Here is a 16,165-nt window from a genome sequence, read left to right as displayed (position 1 = left end):
CCCAGTCGCCATTTTTAAAGGGCTCTCAAGTCATCCCAATTCGCTGGAAACCCAAGCTAATGGATAAGTTTAGAATGTCAACTACAGTGTGAATAAGAAAGTTATGATTTTGATTCTGTAAATAATTGCCTAGAAATTCATTGGTACCAGGTCTGTTTTAGAGGCACAGAGTGCCAGAACTGTGCTGTGTACCATATTGGATAGGACTGCTTCATTGTTGTCCATAGTGCATGCAAACGAATGTTAAACAGTAATTAAAACTTTAACATTTGTGGGACACTTTTGTGAAATGGGTCTGCCTCAGCCATATGTGAAATGTGGTGCAATCAATTTGGGAGAGTGAAGGAAGGTTATAGAAAGGAGTATTCTGAGGAAGTGAGATTGAAGGTGTAAGCAGAAAGTAAAAGAACAGTATTGTTACCTTGACTATCCTGGTGAAGTCATTAAACTTCGATCAGCATTGCAGCCATGTCTTGGGAACTGAATTCCTATGTTGATCTCTTCCCATTCTGAGGGAAATGTTGCTTGGAGGGATTCCTGTCGTCTCTGTGCAATAGGATCTCTCTCCTCCTGTCTCCTAAGTTCCCCCACACCTTCCCTTTAATAGGTGCAAGCTGCCTTCAAGTAGCATCAGAGACACTTAATTTCTCTCCCCATTTTCCCCCTCCAGCCCTCTCCAACAGGCTTTCAGCCAATGATTAGAATGGGCAGCACTGATTGCATTCCTGAATTATTATAATGAGATCCCAGCAAAAATTTCACATAGTGCCTGGGATAGTGGGATTGTGCGCCCCACCCCTCTTCATTTTCATTCCAAATTTCAGATATAGGTCATTAAATGGTGCTGTTGGTTTTACTTGCAACATATGCCCATTCTTAGTGCAGAATCACTTCTTAAAAAGTGATTTTGCACAGAATATCCTTGAGCTAATGATTTTCTGATGATTTTTGTATGTTATTTCTTAGTATGTATTGGAAGCTCATATTCTGTAAGACATAATGTGAATTGATTATTAATCCTAGATAAAGTTATGCATTTATGACCACATACTTTTTAAAAGTGTTTCAAGGCTAGCTACTTAATGAGCTCCAGCCAGTCCAGCCATTATATTTCCAACACTGTTGTCGCTCGTACATTGGTCTTAGGGTATTTGTACCCTGGATCTCATGTACTCAACAGCAATCCCAAGGTAATTTTTCCAGATTCCTTGAACTCAACTGCCAGGAATTTTCAATGGGAAAGAAAAGGTCTTGGTTCCTATATATAACAGTGCAAGCTTTGAGAAAATAAGCTAACTGTACCATTCTCTTGCACTTACGTTTGTAATATGCAGTTTCTGATAAACTGCCTGTATTGTTGGAGTGCATCATTCTGAGCGTGCACAGACCTATCATTACATTTTGACTAGTGCATATGTGTGGCATGGTTGTGTCGTGCTGTCACCTCAATGTTACTATAAAGAACAGCAGCATGCCTGATGATAACATGACATTGCATGATGGCATCACCATCAATGTGCCCTATTGCTGGAGCAGCATGTTTACTGGTGCCAACAGTAGTCCGTTTTAAAAGAAAAGGTAAGTTTATTTTGATATGGCAACCAGATTTGTAAACGTCACACAATGGTGTTGGAAAACCAACTGTAAATTTCATAGGACAGATTAAACTATTGGATTGATGGATATAGGAATAAAAGGGAACTGTCACTTTAAATTGGCTTTTTTTCAAATTACTGTTTTTTAAGCCTTCTAACTTAATGAGAAGTGGTTTCTTCACACACTATATATTTTCTGGAGCCATTTGCTTCATTATATAGTACGAAATATTCAAATAAAATAACAATGATATCTTACATCTTGGTGGGAAAAATTCACTTGATTTTGCACTGGTAGATTCTGTCAATAAAGTTGTGTCAGTGTTTCTTAAGAATGCACCCAGAGGTATTGACTCTCATGTTCAGAACTGAATACTGCTGATTCTAAAAATACTTACATTTTCATTCTTTTTGATTATTCATTCTTAATTGTGTTCAAACGTTTTTTTTCAGATGGACAACAGATATGGGAGGTAGAGGCAACAGTGGATAAAGATAAAAGCCAGCCTGTAAGTATGAAGCTGAAAGGACTTTCTATCTCAAGTAAGAATCTGTTATGGAAAGGATTTTCCATTAATATTTTATAATAGGAAGATGGTTTAAAATTTAAATAAATATTGTTAACCCTTGTAAGTCCTAAAAGTGTGTCAGAAACTAATGAATATTTGCTGATACAGTGTATGTTTTAGATTTTAAATAAAGATATTTCTATTAAACTGCCAATAACTAAAACAGCATTTGTCAGGATTAAAGAGGTTTCAGAATTGACCAAAAAGATGCACACTTATACATCATAAGTGACGTGATTTTAGGCAAATTAAAACAAACGTTCTTCTTTAGTTAAATAGGCATTGCACTGATGTAGAATATTAATCCGTTTGAGGACATGTGTATAAGTTTCATGATTTTGGTTAAAGAAATAGGGTATAGTGTTATCATCATAGATCATCTACATGTGCAGCTTCCATTTTTAAGCGACTTATGCAGAATTTCCCATAACCCCCACCATCTTTATGCTGTCAGGCAACTTGTCTGACATCTAGTGTCTGTTGCTAGCAAATGGGCCCAGATAGGATAGTTGTGTAGTGAATGCGATGATGTTACACAAGCTCACACCCCACAATGGTCACAGCAAAGGTTGACTACAAAGCTCCATAATGTTGGCAAAAAAATTAGGCAACAAAAAGTAGCACTAACCACTGTGTGAGTATTTTGGATGAATTACTGCTCAGGTTTATATGCTGAGTACTAAAACCCCAATTTTGGTCTTTCGGGGAAGGATGTACCATTAATCTGGTTACTAGTAGTTTAATAAAAATGAACCCTGTTGGATTTCGCAGAGTTTCAAAAAATGGCAAAAGAATGAACAGGGCACCACATCATTGCTGCATATTCACCTTCTGCTTCTTTTCTATGTAGAGCATTCTCTTTGTTGAAATTCCACGCTATCGGAACCAACTTATCCACACAGCAGCCAAGGTGAACTTCTATGTTGTTAATGGAAAAAGGAAAAAGAGCCAACCACAGAGATTTACATACCTCCCTGCAGGTAAATGACTTGGAGAGACATCATGCACATCCCACCCTAAATGTTTAATATAGCTGAACCTGGGAAGGTACTTGTATTAAGCCAAGGTCCAGTTGGTGTTTGGATGAAACATGCTGCCTATCTGACTTACACTGGGCAAGGGGAAAAGGAATATCTTCCCCAAGGAATTGAATAAAAAAACAGCTGCAGTCTGAACCATGTCTCAGGCTAACTCAATACAAATGTTGCCAAGTTATCTTTTAGCTATCTCTAAGACTGAAGGAAGAAGCCAAGCTACATTCAAACAAAAGCACATTGTGCACATTTTCTTAGTTGTGTGCATGATTAGTGGTTAGTTTTGCATGTAGCTAAAAGTTAAAACCCAGGAAGCCCCATGAACTGTTTTCAGGGGTATTTAATGAACTGGGATTGTTCAGCAATTTTAGTTGAATTGAGTCAAATTGAGTTGGACTAGTTGAAATCTTCAGAGAAATAGGTTAGGTCCATTATTAGAAAGGCTGCATAAGAAAAGGACTATTGCATATACAGAGGCTGACTATAAACTAATTATAGTTTAACAGATATATATCGAGGTGGTTGTGTTTTTTTGAGAAGCAGATTTACTGTAAATCTGTATTATGTTAGTGTTACATTGTTTGCTTGTACATCTATGGTTCAATATCTTGTATCTTGTTAAAGTCTGAAGCAAGTTCTAATATTGAGATGTATTACTACTTTTTGAAGGTGTGAGGAACATCCTGTGAAGGCACGGGAAGAGTTCAGTTCCTAAAGCAATATCCTGCTTCTTATCCTAACTTACTATCAGAAACATGCCTAGTTAACAAGGCCAGTGAAAATACATTAAAAAGTTAAAGCAGTTAAGCCTCACTTAGGAGAATGAGCTGAAACACAGAGGCTGAAATACTTCTGTAAAAAGGGCATAGAATGTTCTAAAGCATTTCTAAAACATTAGCTCAATTAACAATAACTTTCCTGATGTGTGTCTCATTGAATGGAATGCAATAGGGCAGTTTGAGACTAAAAATGTAATGCCATTGATTATACTATTCATATCTTGAATTTGAAGATGCATTGTATTAAAAGTAAATATTTTTCACTGATATTGAAAAGGAATATTCTAAGCATTGACGTTCTTTAGTTGTACGATAGTCAGGTGAAATAATGTCATCGGATGAGAAATCCCTTAAGCAACATTCTGAGTGAAACATTTGGGTTTAGAAATTTGATGGTGCCACACCTGTTTTTCTGATACTAAACAGACACATTAAATTTGACGGGCAGGAACCGCAGGCTCATTGTGACCCAGAAGTGTGCTCCTGTCATGTTGGTATAGGAAAAAAATAGGCTGCCAGGCTCGTACCTCAAAAGGGCATTTGGTCCTTTGCACACACAAATAAAAGGCCTAATGCCTGGTTAAGGTCCTCTGTGCATAATTGGGCTGCCCTGAATATAGGTGGTGCCAGGCCAGTTGCGCTCAGTGAAGCCAGGTCTATATGTGGCCAAACTTCTGAGGAACTGCTGACAATTGCTAACATTAAGATAAGATTAAAAATGTGTACCTGAACATGGAGCTGGGAAGTGAAGGAATGTTTGACCCTGGTTTCACATTCAAACCACAGGCCACTGCCAGTCACAGTGCAACTTGCCCTTGGTCTCCTCTGCCTCTACCCCCCTCACCCATCCGCCCCCACGTGACACACAACTTCCTGAGCGCCTTTCCTTCCCCTTTAAGCATTTGCCTCCACAAACCAGCACAGCAAATGTTTAAGCCCTGGGCTTTTAAAAATCTAAATATTAAATAACTTAAATAATTTGTACTGTGACCACATATTGTTTAGTAGTTGTAAATATGTTAACACAAGCTGGGAGTAAACATACTTTCTATATAATTTATTTCAGTGCCTACTATTAAAACAGAGCCTACTGATGAGTGCGAAGACACCATATTCTGCAATACTGTACATCATAGAACCATGTCTCAGTTTTATTCTACGCAGCAGGTCATGACCCCAGTGATGGTCACTAACCCCACTTCCTGCCTTGGGGGAAGTATGGCTTCCTGTCGTTCTGGATTTTCGCCACATGATTCTAAGTACCAGCAGCAGAATCCAACAGGAGTTGTCTATCAGAGATCCAAAGGTGGCAGTCCTAATCATCTTGGCTATCAACCACCTACAGTTATGGTGCCATCAATTCCCATAATTCAAGATGCTCACAAATCAGTGTTGGTGCATGCCGGGTCACCTGTCCAGCCCTCTATGACACACCACTCTCCAACCAATCAGTCTTCCACCATAATTCATCATTCCCATAACAACCATGAGTCTTCTTCCATGATTCACAATTCTCCAACCAATCATCAATCACCTCTGATACAACACTCCCCAACCCATCAGCAGTTATCTTCTCTGATTCACCATCCACCAAGTAGCCAGCAGTTGAGATACAGCAGCCACCAGGATTACCAGCGCCAGGTATATTCAGAGAATGATGCCCATGTGCCTATTGTGCGGTCTACTACACCACAAGCAGTACATCATGTGCAAAAAAATAGCCCAAATCAGTATGCAGCTGTGATTCAGCAACAGCAGCATACATCCGATGCAATCCAGAAGGTTTCCAAAAATGGCACTTCACCAACTCACCTTGCATCATTGATACTGGATCAGCAGGAGAAGGAAACTACAGTTACTGGAGTCACAGTGAAGCAGGAACCACAGAACCTGGACCAGGCATATTTGGATGATGGTAAGAAACAATTATTACAATAAAGATATTGGTTTAACTGAAGTACAAGGATCTTTTCAAAACATAAGCCAGATATTGAAAAAACCACAAAAATCTTTGACTATCACAACTCATCCTATTAAAACAAAATCTCATGCAGGTATCTCTTATGATTTTATACACATAAAGATGAGGGATGACAGTATGACAGGGCTAGGAAGCTGACTCCCCTTGTACTGATTTTTGTTTATATACAGTATCAACTTTTTCCAGCTATGGTATGAAAGAATTAAATGCAATATAGGGATCTCCTTACACAGCTCTAAATTTGTACCTAAAGTCTTAACTTCAGAGAAGTGCCTCCTCCACACTGTTCAGTCACATTTAATTTCCCATACCATATAATTATATAATTACCCTTATAATTGAAATTGTCCTAATGGCAAAAAATAGCAGCAATTTATTTTACTGTGGACTTGTATTCACTCAGACAGGAATGGGACATTGGTTTCATTTGGAATTAATACTCTTCAGAAAGAGACTTTGGTTTTATCTGTCTCAGTTAGGTTCAAAGCCATGATTGTTTGGGTCAAAGTACATAGGGCAAAATGTTCCATCCACTATTTGTCATGCTAGTGTAATTTTCATAAGTGTCAATTCCACCACAGAGCTGTGCTTTCCAATTTAATGATTCATGTCTTACTTATATTTATTTTGCCCACAACCAATTTGGGACTTTTGCACAGGAGTAACATGAAGCTTCAAGGTAAGTAAACAGTTGGTTTGTTGTCATTTTATCCCTAGTTTTTTGATTTGAAAGGGGTTATCTGGAGAAATATTTTGGGCCTTGCCTTAGTGAAGGTTGCCAAAATATGGGGAAGATTCAATGGTAGATGATTATGACCTCAGCCATGCCCTTGCTCTCAAAGCCCATTGGCAGCTTTCAAAACCTGGCATTGGTGGCAAATAGTCAGTTGTAATCCTACTGAATGTTTTTACTTGAGTTCCCACAATAGTCATATGTGCACAGGAAGCAGACTGGGGCCAGGGTCTTAAGCTAATGTGTTACCTAGCACTCAGCATTACATTTCTAGCTGATGTTTGTGCTTAGTTTCTTGATAGCTTCTAAAACACATAAACACATGCAGTTTTATTAGGTACATGAAGCTCATATGGAAGGATCTGAAAACATGAAGTACAAGTGCTAGACAGTTGGCTTATAGCACAGTTCAAAGGTAGCAGGAAAAGAATCTGGTTCATGTCCAAAAATTCTGTTGGAAAGTCTTAGAAATCCTAAAAGATTCCATGTGGTATGTTTGTGATCTCTCCAGAATAAGTAGCTGAGATTTAGAAAAAGGTCAGTTACATTAGTTCGGATTTGCAAAGTGGATCAATCACAATTTGTTAACTTTATATGATGTCAGGTGAGGACAGCAATTGGCTGGTTATGAAGCCTGCAATGATTGAATAGTTCATAAACACTTTTGGCCCAGTTTTACCCATTCAAAACTTGCATAGAATTAAAAATGTGCGTCAATCCTTTTTCATTTTTAATTTTCAAAATTTCCATCTGTGAAAACCTGACCTGCAATTGCGAGTAGATGTGGCAATGTGCTCGCTGCATTTAGGTACCTTTATCCTGAATAAACACACCTGCCAGAAATAATGGAGATGGTTTTAAATCTTTGATTCCTGGAAGCTGTTCAGCAACCTCATTTCCTAAATGCCAAGCCTTGCTGACAAATGGAATCACTCATCCAAGAGATCAATTAATGATCTAGTTTGATATCTGGTAGTGGAAACCATATTGAATTAATATCACTGCTGAATGGATTTGCTTCAGCCACTCATAGCTGAACTCCTCCAATCTCATGAATTGTCAGTCTATTCTGATACACAGTAACCTCCTATCCAAAGATTCCTGTTTATAGATACGGGAAATAAACCTAACTGGTTTGATATATCAGGGCCTAAATACTTCACGTTCTTTCTACTTTTATATTACTTGCGGCTGAGTTGGGCCGGGCATACAGCCAGCATGCCTGACACTCACTCACCGAAGCAAATCTTCGATGGAGACCTTGAGTCTGGAGCGCAATCTCATGGCAGTCAAATGAAGGCTTCACTTAGGAGTTTTGACGTCGACCCTGAATCCTGGGAAAAACTCACCCAGGATTGCTGCACCTGGCGCAACCAAATAAAAAACGGTGCAACCTCCTTTGAAAGCAAGCATGTATCAGAGGCAGAGAGAAAATGCAAGGAGAGGAAATCCTGAACCAGCTACCTGTCCAAAACTCAGTTGTCTGCACTATCCTGTCCTAGTTGCAGCAGAACCTTCTGGGTGCAATTCGGCCTCAGCAACACCTCCGTATCACTGGAAGCCTGTCAAACACCCCAGAAGTTGAACATGGTTATCTTTGCCTCAAAGGATGAACAAGAAGAATGGAAGTAGTTCAGTCATTTTTTCTAGTTCTCTTATGTCGCATTGGACCATTGATACTGGAATTAGATTTGTACAAAGTCAGAAGGGCAATTTTTTTTTATCATTCAGTTTCTCTATTAATTGTCATCCCATCCCCTCATCTACTGAAGGTTTTGAATCTTTGATGTCTTCATTTCCACAAGCTCCAATATCCCTCTGGTAACATGTCTAAATTATTTATGCATGAACCTTGGTGTCAGGAAGTGATTTGAACAATGGAGGTATTATGTCAACCTTGATTGTGTTCCAGTTAACGCCCGCCCACATGTGCATTTTTAGCAGATAATCAGGCGGAAGAATCCTCACTAATTTTTCCTTTCTTTGCAATTATGCCATTAGAGCTGCCTTTGCTAAAACCAACTAACTCAGATACTGAACCTGGCTGTTTTGTGCCCTGTATGATTCACCTAATCCCAGGATAACAGAATCACCATCAAATGCGATCTTAATGCTCCTGCACATGTGCATTTGCTTCTGCATGATCAGATCCCAGAATTGCAGATCCAAGCTGCATTTTGCCAATACATGATTTTTTTAAGCCACTGTTGCTGTTATTATGAGAAGTAGGGACTAAAACACAATTCCTGGGGGACTTCACTGCCTGTGCAGGATAAATATGTCAGGTGTAGCACATCAACCCAGGCTACTGGCTAGTTGAGTCTAGAAGTGACAAAAGCATGGATGAGTTTTTCAAGTAGATAAGCTTAGGTAGGGGTGGGTGACTGTACAGATTAGGGGTAGTGATGGAGGTGATACGGCTCTGAAACTCAGTTCAGGGGTGAGTAAGACTGTATGATTCAGTTGAAGATAAATGGTCAGGGAGCGGAGTGGAATCGGTGGTGAGGATATCGAGTTTGTGAAGGGGACCAAAGATAACGGCTTCAGTCTTACAATATTTAGCTAGAGGAAATTAATGCTCATTGGAGATTGGATGTTAGATAATAAGTCTGACAACACAAAGACAGGGAAGGGGGCAACAGAAATACAGCTCGGTGTCATCGGCATATCTGTGGAAGCTGACCTCATGTCTGCAGATGATACTACTGATAGCATGTAAATACAGAAGAGGAGGTGGGCAAAGATAGATCCTTGGGGAATCCTGGATTCACTGGTACATGGCTGCAAGAGAAGCCATTGCTAGAGATGCACCAGATACAATTAGATAGGTAAAAGTAGAACCTAAGGGAGAACAGTCCCACTGAACTGATCAATGGAGGGGAGATGTTGGAGGAGGTGTGGCCAACCCTGTCGAAAGCACATGTGAAAGGAACAAAAACTAGGGCATTTAGGATATATGGTTGGTTTATTTATAATATAGGATTGTAGCTAAAACTGTTAACTTATAAAAGGGCATCAAAATACTTCTTTTGGGGTAAGCATCTCGTTTAAGTTTGTTTATTTTAATAAGCATGAAACAATCTAAAGCAGACACCATTGATCCCACTGCACAATTCGAGTGAGTGAAAATAGTTAAATACGTAATAATAACTAGAATTAGCTAACAAATGTCTATTAGCTGAATTCGGTGTTTATCATAGGTATCCATAATAATTTTCAGTTTGTTTATAGTTGTTTGTGTTAGTTATAATATTATCGTTGCAGAATAAAAAGGATTCAAACAGCATGGCGATCATATGTATGCAATTGATCTTAATACAAACCTCATGTGAACAGTAAGCCTGTTATTTATGTGGCGGATCATAATGTCACAGTCAAGTCTCATTATAGCACATTCTGTTGTTACAAAGCATCCATTATAATGAACCACTCCCTAGTACTTTCTGAAGCTCCATTTACTATGAGTAGAAAAGATCAAACCTCCCTCAAGCAATCCTTTGAGAAGGATAAGTTGTCACTTCCCATGAGTTTGTAATGTTGAGATTTGACTCTATGATTATGTGATAGTTAATTGTTGACAATAATATGTTGACAGCAGTGGTGATCATGAATAGTGTGCAAATTATTATTCAGGAGTATTATTGCAACAATTCATTTACTTAATATAAATTCTACTGATGTAAATGAGACACTTAAAAGTTGCAGAGCCTGTAATGTAGCCTAACCATATTTTTAATAGGACGTTATTTGAAGATGTTTAAAAACTAAGAACAAGTATTGTGAGTGTTGTGTGTTCATGATGCTGATTTCTGCTCTTCATACATATACCTGCTTGTGATGGATTGGAATCTTGAGCAAAGGAAGAATGCATCATAGGAATAGAAAGCCATATTTCCAATTGTCTTCACAAGTAATCAAGTTAGGAAAGTAAATCACTCTTGGTTCCCTTCCTCTTGTGAACAATCAGCTTTTCCTCTGCTCTTTGTAATTTTAATTAAGGAGTCTAGTGATGGGCCAAAGCCCAAAATACAAGGCAACAAGGTGTTTGCAAACATTGATGGAAGCTGAGGGATGTAGAGAGGAATCGGTCGTTGGATGATGGTATAAGTTATATCCCATTTTAACTTCATGGGTGTTTTTGGAATTGCATTTAATAATTCCGTCCACTTCTGTCCCGAAACCCAGTGTGCTTTCAGAACTTGAAGATCTACAATTGATTTTATCTTCTTAGTCTGGTAGCTGCAAGGGAAATGTCGTGAACAAAGAAGCCCTGTATATATTGACTTCAACGATTTCACCAAGGCATTTGACCGTGTGAGCAGAGGCGATCTGTTTAAGTCGCTAGAGAAAATTGGCTGTCTGCCAAAGCTGCTCAATGTGATCTACTCTTTCCATGAAAACATAATGGGTAAGGTAAGCAATGGCGGTGCAACATTGGAACCCTTTGAGACCTGCAGTCATGTCAAACAGGGTTGTGTTCCAGCACTCTTTGGCATATTCCTCTCTTTGTTGCTGTCATGTGCCTTCAGGTTATCTACAGAGGGTATCTACTTACATACCAGAACTGACAGAAAGCTGTTCAGCCAAGCCCTCATCAGAGAGTTGCTCTGCAACAAACATGAGGAACAACTGCAGCAGCAATGGACAGACTCTCTCATGCCTGTAAAGAGTTTGATTTGACCATCAGCATCAGGAAGACAAATGTCATCGCCCAGGATGTTGCCATACTGATATTTACCAGCATTGTCAATGTGATACTAGAGGTTGTTGATATCTACACACATTTCGGCTCCACAATCACCATCAACCCGTCACTTCATGCTGAAATCAACTCACTTATCACAGAAGCTACAGCTGTTCTGTTCAAGCTGATAAAGAGAGTGTGGGACAACAGAAACCTGACTGTGAACACCAAATTGCGAATCTACCAAGCCTGCATTCTTAGCGTTCTGCCATAACCAACAGTGGTGAGACCTAGACAATATATCCTAGGCAGGAAAAAAGACTGAACAGTTTCACTTTTTGCTGTCTCAGACATATCCTTAACATCTCTTAGCAGGACAAAGTCACCAACTCTGAGGTCCTGGAATGTGTTAATTCCATCAGCATACAATCATTGCTAAGTAAATGACATCTGCGTTGGCTCAGCCATGTTCATTGGAAGGATGACACCGTAAACCCAAAGACCTTCTGTATGGTGAATTGACCACTGGATCATGTCCCCCCAGGTGTCCATACCTCTGCTGCAAGGATACCTGCGAGGGAATATGAAGATGGTGGACATTGACAATGATAACTGGGAGACAATGGCTGGCAGCTGTGACCTCTGGAGGCTGAATGTTTGGAAGGGCATTGGAAGAGTTGAGCAGAAATGAAAAGCTCATATGACAGAGAAGAGGGCCCAGAGAAAACAGAGGCCAACAAATCCTGCACCTCCTCAGTTCAGTGTCTTCCTTTGCAGCAAATGTGGCAGAGGCTGCCATGCCAGAGTGGGGCCCCTTACCGACATCAGGCGATGCTTAACACAGAACTCACCACCATGGTGCAAACTATCGTCTTATGAGATGAAAGGCCACCATCTGTTGCATTAAAACTTGAAACTTACGACTATGATTGTCAATGGAATTAGATGGTGAGAGTGACGTCAATTTAGATAGCTGTTGTTTCATTGCAAAATAGATGCATTGTTCAACTTTGAAACCCATTTTGTTTTTGTATCTGGCCTGATGGGACTGCATAGTTTTTTCTAGTTATGTACTTTCTAATGTTACTAATGATAGGCTTTCATTCATTTTTCTTTTTCTTTATTAACCCCTCTTCCTCCTATGACATTTCAATACACAAGAGGATTAAAGAGGAGTTGAGGAGAATTTTCTTTTCACCCAGAAGGTGGTTGAGATCTGGAATTCACTGTCTGAAAGGGTTACAGAGACAGAAACTCTTTGCGTTTAAAAAATACTTTGATATGCATTTGAACTGCCATAGCCCACAGAGCCACAGGCCAGAAACTGGAAAGTGAGATTAGATGGGACAGCTCTTTTTTGGCAGACACAGAGACGATAGGCCAAATGGCCTCCTCCTGTGCTTGTTCCATGTTTCAAAGAGGATGTTTCAGGGAGGTCACTGCTGCCATTATAATGAGGGAAAATAAACACCTTTGAAAAGAAAAAACAATCCTGATGAATTAAATAAAAAAATAATTCTAGATGCAATGTTTTGGAACTTAATTTAGATTTCCATGTAGGCATGGAGATAAATATGTGAAATTAGCACATATTTTTGAGTTTGGACAATTAAGACTTAATGATAACAATGAGCATTAAATCCAAAGCAATATTTGGACAAAACTATTGAATAGATCAAATAATTCATGCACATCCTTAGAACACTTTATAGTTTATTAATGTTCTTCCTGCAGGTACACAATACTCTGTTCATGATTATACATTTCTGATGACTAAATGATCCTTATTTTGTTAGTGATGGAATGTGTCCATTCGCTGGCAGCCTGGTGTTGACAGTTCTTGGGGATTGGGTAGCGCAATGGGTCAGACACAATGATCTTTTATTTCTGGGAATTGAACTCCAGCCCAGACTGACTGGATAGAAATCTTTTTCTACTGCAGCAAGGGTGCTTTATGAAATTAGTTTGGGGAGCATCAGTCTAGTTCTCAGTAGCCCACAACATAAAATTACCTCTAAATGGTCACTAAATCAGAGGGATGTGCACTGGTTTCCTGTAGCCCAAAAATACACTAGTGCATTCTGCTTTGTCTTGAACTTTGTATTTGAATTCGGACCATCAGCATTAAATAATGTTGATCCTTCTGAATGCTCATTCCAATTATCACTATCAATTAAAGAAAAATACTGCAGATGCTGGAAATCTGAAACAAAAACAGAAAACGCTGGAAAAACTCAGCAGGTCTGACAGCATCTGTGGAGAGAGAAACAGAGTTGACGTTTACGGACTTGAAAAATCAACTCTGTTTCTCTCTTCACAGATGCTGTCAGACCTGCTGAGTTTTTCCAGCATTTTCTGTTTTTATCACAATCAGGTAGATTGGAATTGAGTGGTGATGGATATCACATGGCATGGTGGCAGGCTATCCAATATGCTATCCAATATCCAATATGTTCTGAAGAAGAGTCACCTGGACTCAAAAAGTTAACTCTGTCTTTCTCTCCACAGATGCTGTCAGATCTGTTGAGTTTTTCCAGCAATTTTTGTTTTTGTTTCAGATTTCCAGCATCTGCAGTATTTTGCTTTTATCCAATATGCTGTTCATCTCAAAACAAAAACAGAAACAGAAATACCTGGAAAAACTCAGCAGGTCTGGCAGCATCGGCGGAGAAGAGCACAGTTGACGTTTCGAGTCCTCATGACCCTTCAACAGAACTAAGTAAAAATATGAAATGGGTAAAATATAAGCTGGTTTAAGGGGAGGGGGGGCGGCGTTGTTGGGACAAGCAGCCAGTGATAGGAAGAGATAACCAAAAGATGTCACAGACAAAAGAACAAAGAAGTGTTGAAGGTAGTGATATTATCTAAAGGAATGTGCTAATTAAGAGTGGAGAGCAGGATAAGTAAGGTACAGATAGCTCTAGTGGGGGTGGGGTGAAATTAGACTAAAAGGGCATAAAAGGTATAGATAAACGGTGGGTGGAAATACATTTAAAAATAATGGAAATAGGTGGGAAAAGAAAAATCCATATAAATTATTGGAAAAAACAAAAAGGAGGGGGAAGAAACGGAAAGGGGATGGGGATGGAGGAGAGAGTTCAAGATCTAAAATTGTTGAACTCAATATTCAGTCCGGAAGGCTGTAAAGTGCCTAGTCGAAAGATGAGGTGCTGTTCCTCCAGTTTGCGTTGTTTTCCCACCTATTTCCATTATTTTTAAATGTATTTCCACCCATCGTTTATCTATACCTTTTATGCCCTTTTAGTCTTATTTCACCCCACCCCCACTAGAGCTATCTGTACCTTGCTTGTCCTGCTCTCCGCTCTTAATTAGCACATTCCTTTAGATAATATCACCACCTTCAACACCTCTTTGTTCCTTTGTCTGTGACATCTTTTGGTTATCTCCTCCTATCACTGGCTGCTTGTCCCAACAACCCCCACCCCCCACCCCTTAAACCAGCTTATATTTCACCCCTTTCCTATTTTTACTTAGTTCTGTTGAAGGGTCATGAGGACTCAAAACGTCAACTGTGCTCTTCTCCGCCGATGCTGCCATACCTGCTGAGTTTTTCCAGGTATTTCTGTTTCTGTTTTTGTTTTGGATTTCCAGCATCCGCAGTTTTTTGTTTTTATCTGCTGTTCATCTCAACTGAGTTTGCTGCTTCTAGGTGTAGATTTCAGATGTTATATCATTTTACCTTCACATAGAAATAAAATACATTTATCAACATTTTTATCCATTTAAAAAAAAATTAAACCATTAATATTGTCAGCATAAGCTTAACACATTTTGGGCAATGACTAATATCCCAGCCGCAGTTTCTTCACTACTGCTATCTACATGTGGCTGCATGTATTCACTCAAGAATTAACATTTACAGATGAATTAATAACCTGTGAGAAGAAAGTAAAGGAAGGGAATTGAGGGGGAAGAAGTTGTGATAACTCATAAACTGTATTTTAAGGTTTTATAAATCCCACATTCTTTCCACTGAGGGTGATTTCAAAGCATTCTCAGCTGAACCTGATATAACTTGCCCCTTTTGTAACTCCTTAATCAGCCCCTGGTATCTATTAACCACAAAACATTTTCCATTGTTTGGATATCTGTACTTCATCTCCATCAGCCTACTATTACATTGACTACCCTAGTATTTGCTGGAGCTTGCACATCTTAATTATCACAGTGTGCAGGGGTCACCGATGGACCCTGTAACTGATGTGAAATTGGGGAAGTTATTGGAAAATCACATTTGCCAGGAATTGATTGATGCAGCGTTAAACACTCACAACCAATCTGTACCAATTTTATGTTCATGCATTGTGCCCTCATGTTTAAAACATGAATGTACTTGGTAATAAAGCAGCTGTAACAAAACACTGTCTGAGTGTCCAACTCACTAATGTGCATCAGGGGAAATGGTTCCTTTTTTCCAATAATTTTTAGTTAAATACCTTACAAATAATTCTCCATAATTCTTTCTTTAAAAATAATTTGTACATGAATAAATGATTTATAAAGCTTAAGTGACTCTGATCATGTACAGAAGTGACTCTCAGCTTCTCGCACACATCAGAGAACCCATTTCTGTATTAGAGAACAATCTCTGTATTGTACACTTGAGACGTACGTGGCTGCAAATTAGGAGTTAAAAGCTTTCACACTGTACTGCAGTTAAAAGAATTAGTATTAGCCTCATTCTGTAGTGTTAATGTGTTTTTAAAACAATGTAATTCAGTTATTGTTACAGTTAACCTTATAAACTACAGCCTTGGTTTATTTGGTTG

At 39.0% G+C, this 16,165-nt stretch overlaps 1 protein-coding gene across 3 annotated transcripts in view; it reads left to right on the top strand.

The window, feature by feature from the left end:
- LOC144688593 (nuclear factor of activated T-cells, cytoplasmic 2-like) overlaps positions 1 to 16,165 on the top strand; it is a 174,374-nt gene that overhangs the window by 108,770 nt on the left and 49,439 nt on the right. For all 3 annotated transcript variants that reach the window (XM_078555353.1, XM_078555352.1, XM_078555351.1), the window contains exons 7-9: positions 2,049 to 2,104; positions 3,015 to 3,144; positions 5,044 to 5,892. In XM_078555353.1, coding sequence (XP_078411479.1) covers positions 2,049 to 2,104; positions 3,015 to 3,144; positions 5,044 to 5,892 — 1,035 coding nt within the window. The remainder of the gene's footprint in view (positions 1 to 2,048; positions 2,105 to 3,014; positions 3,145 to 5,043; positions 5,893 to 16,165) is intronic.

This window comes from Cetorhinus maximus, chromosome 13, assembly GCF_964194155.1.
Source record: "Cetorhinus maximus chromosome 13, sCetMax3.hap1.1, whole genome shotgun sequence".
NCBI lineage: Eukaryota > Metazoa > Chordata > Chondrichthyes > Lamniformes > Cetorhinidae > Cetorhinus > Cetorhinus maximus.
This window is presented reverse-complemented; position numbering and strand designations above follow the sequence as displayed.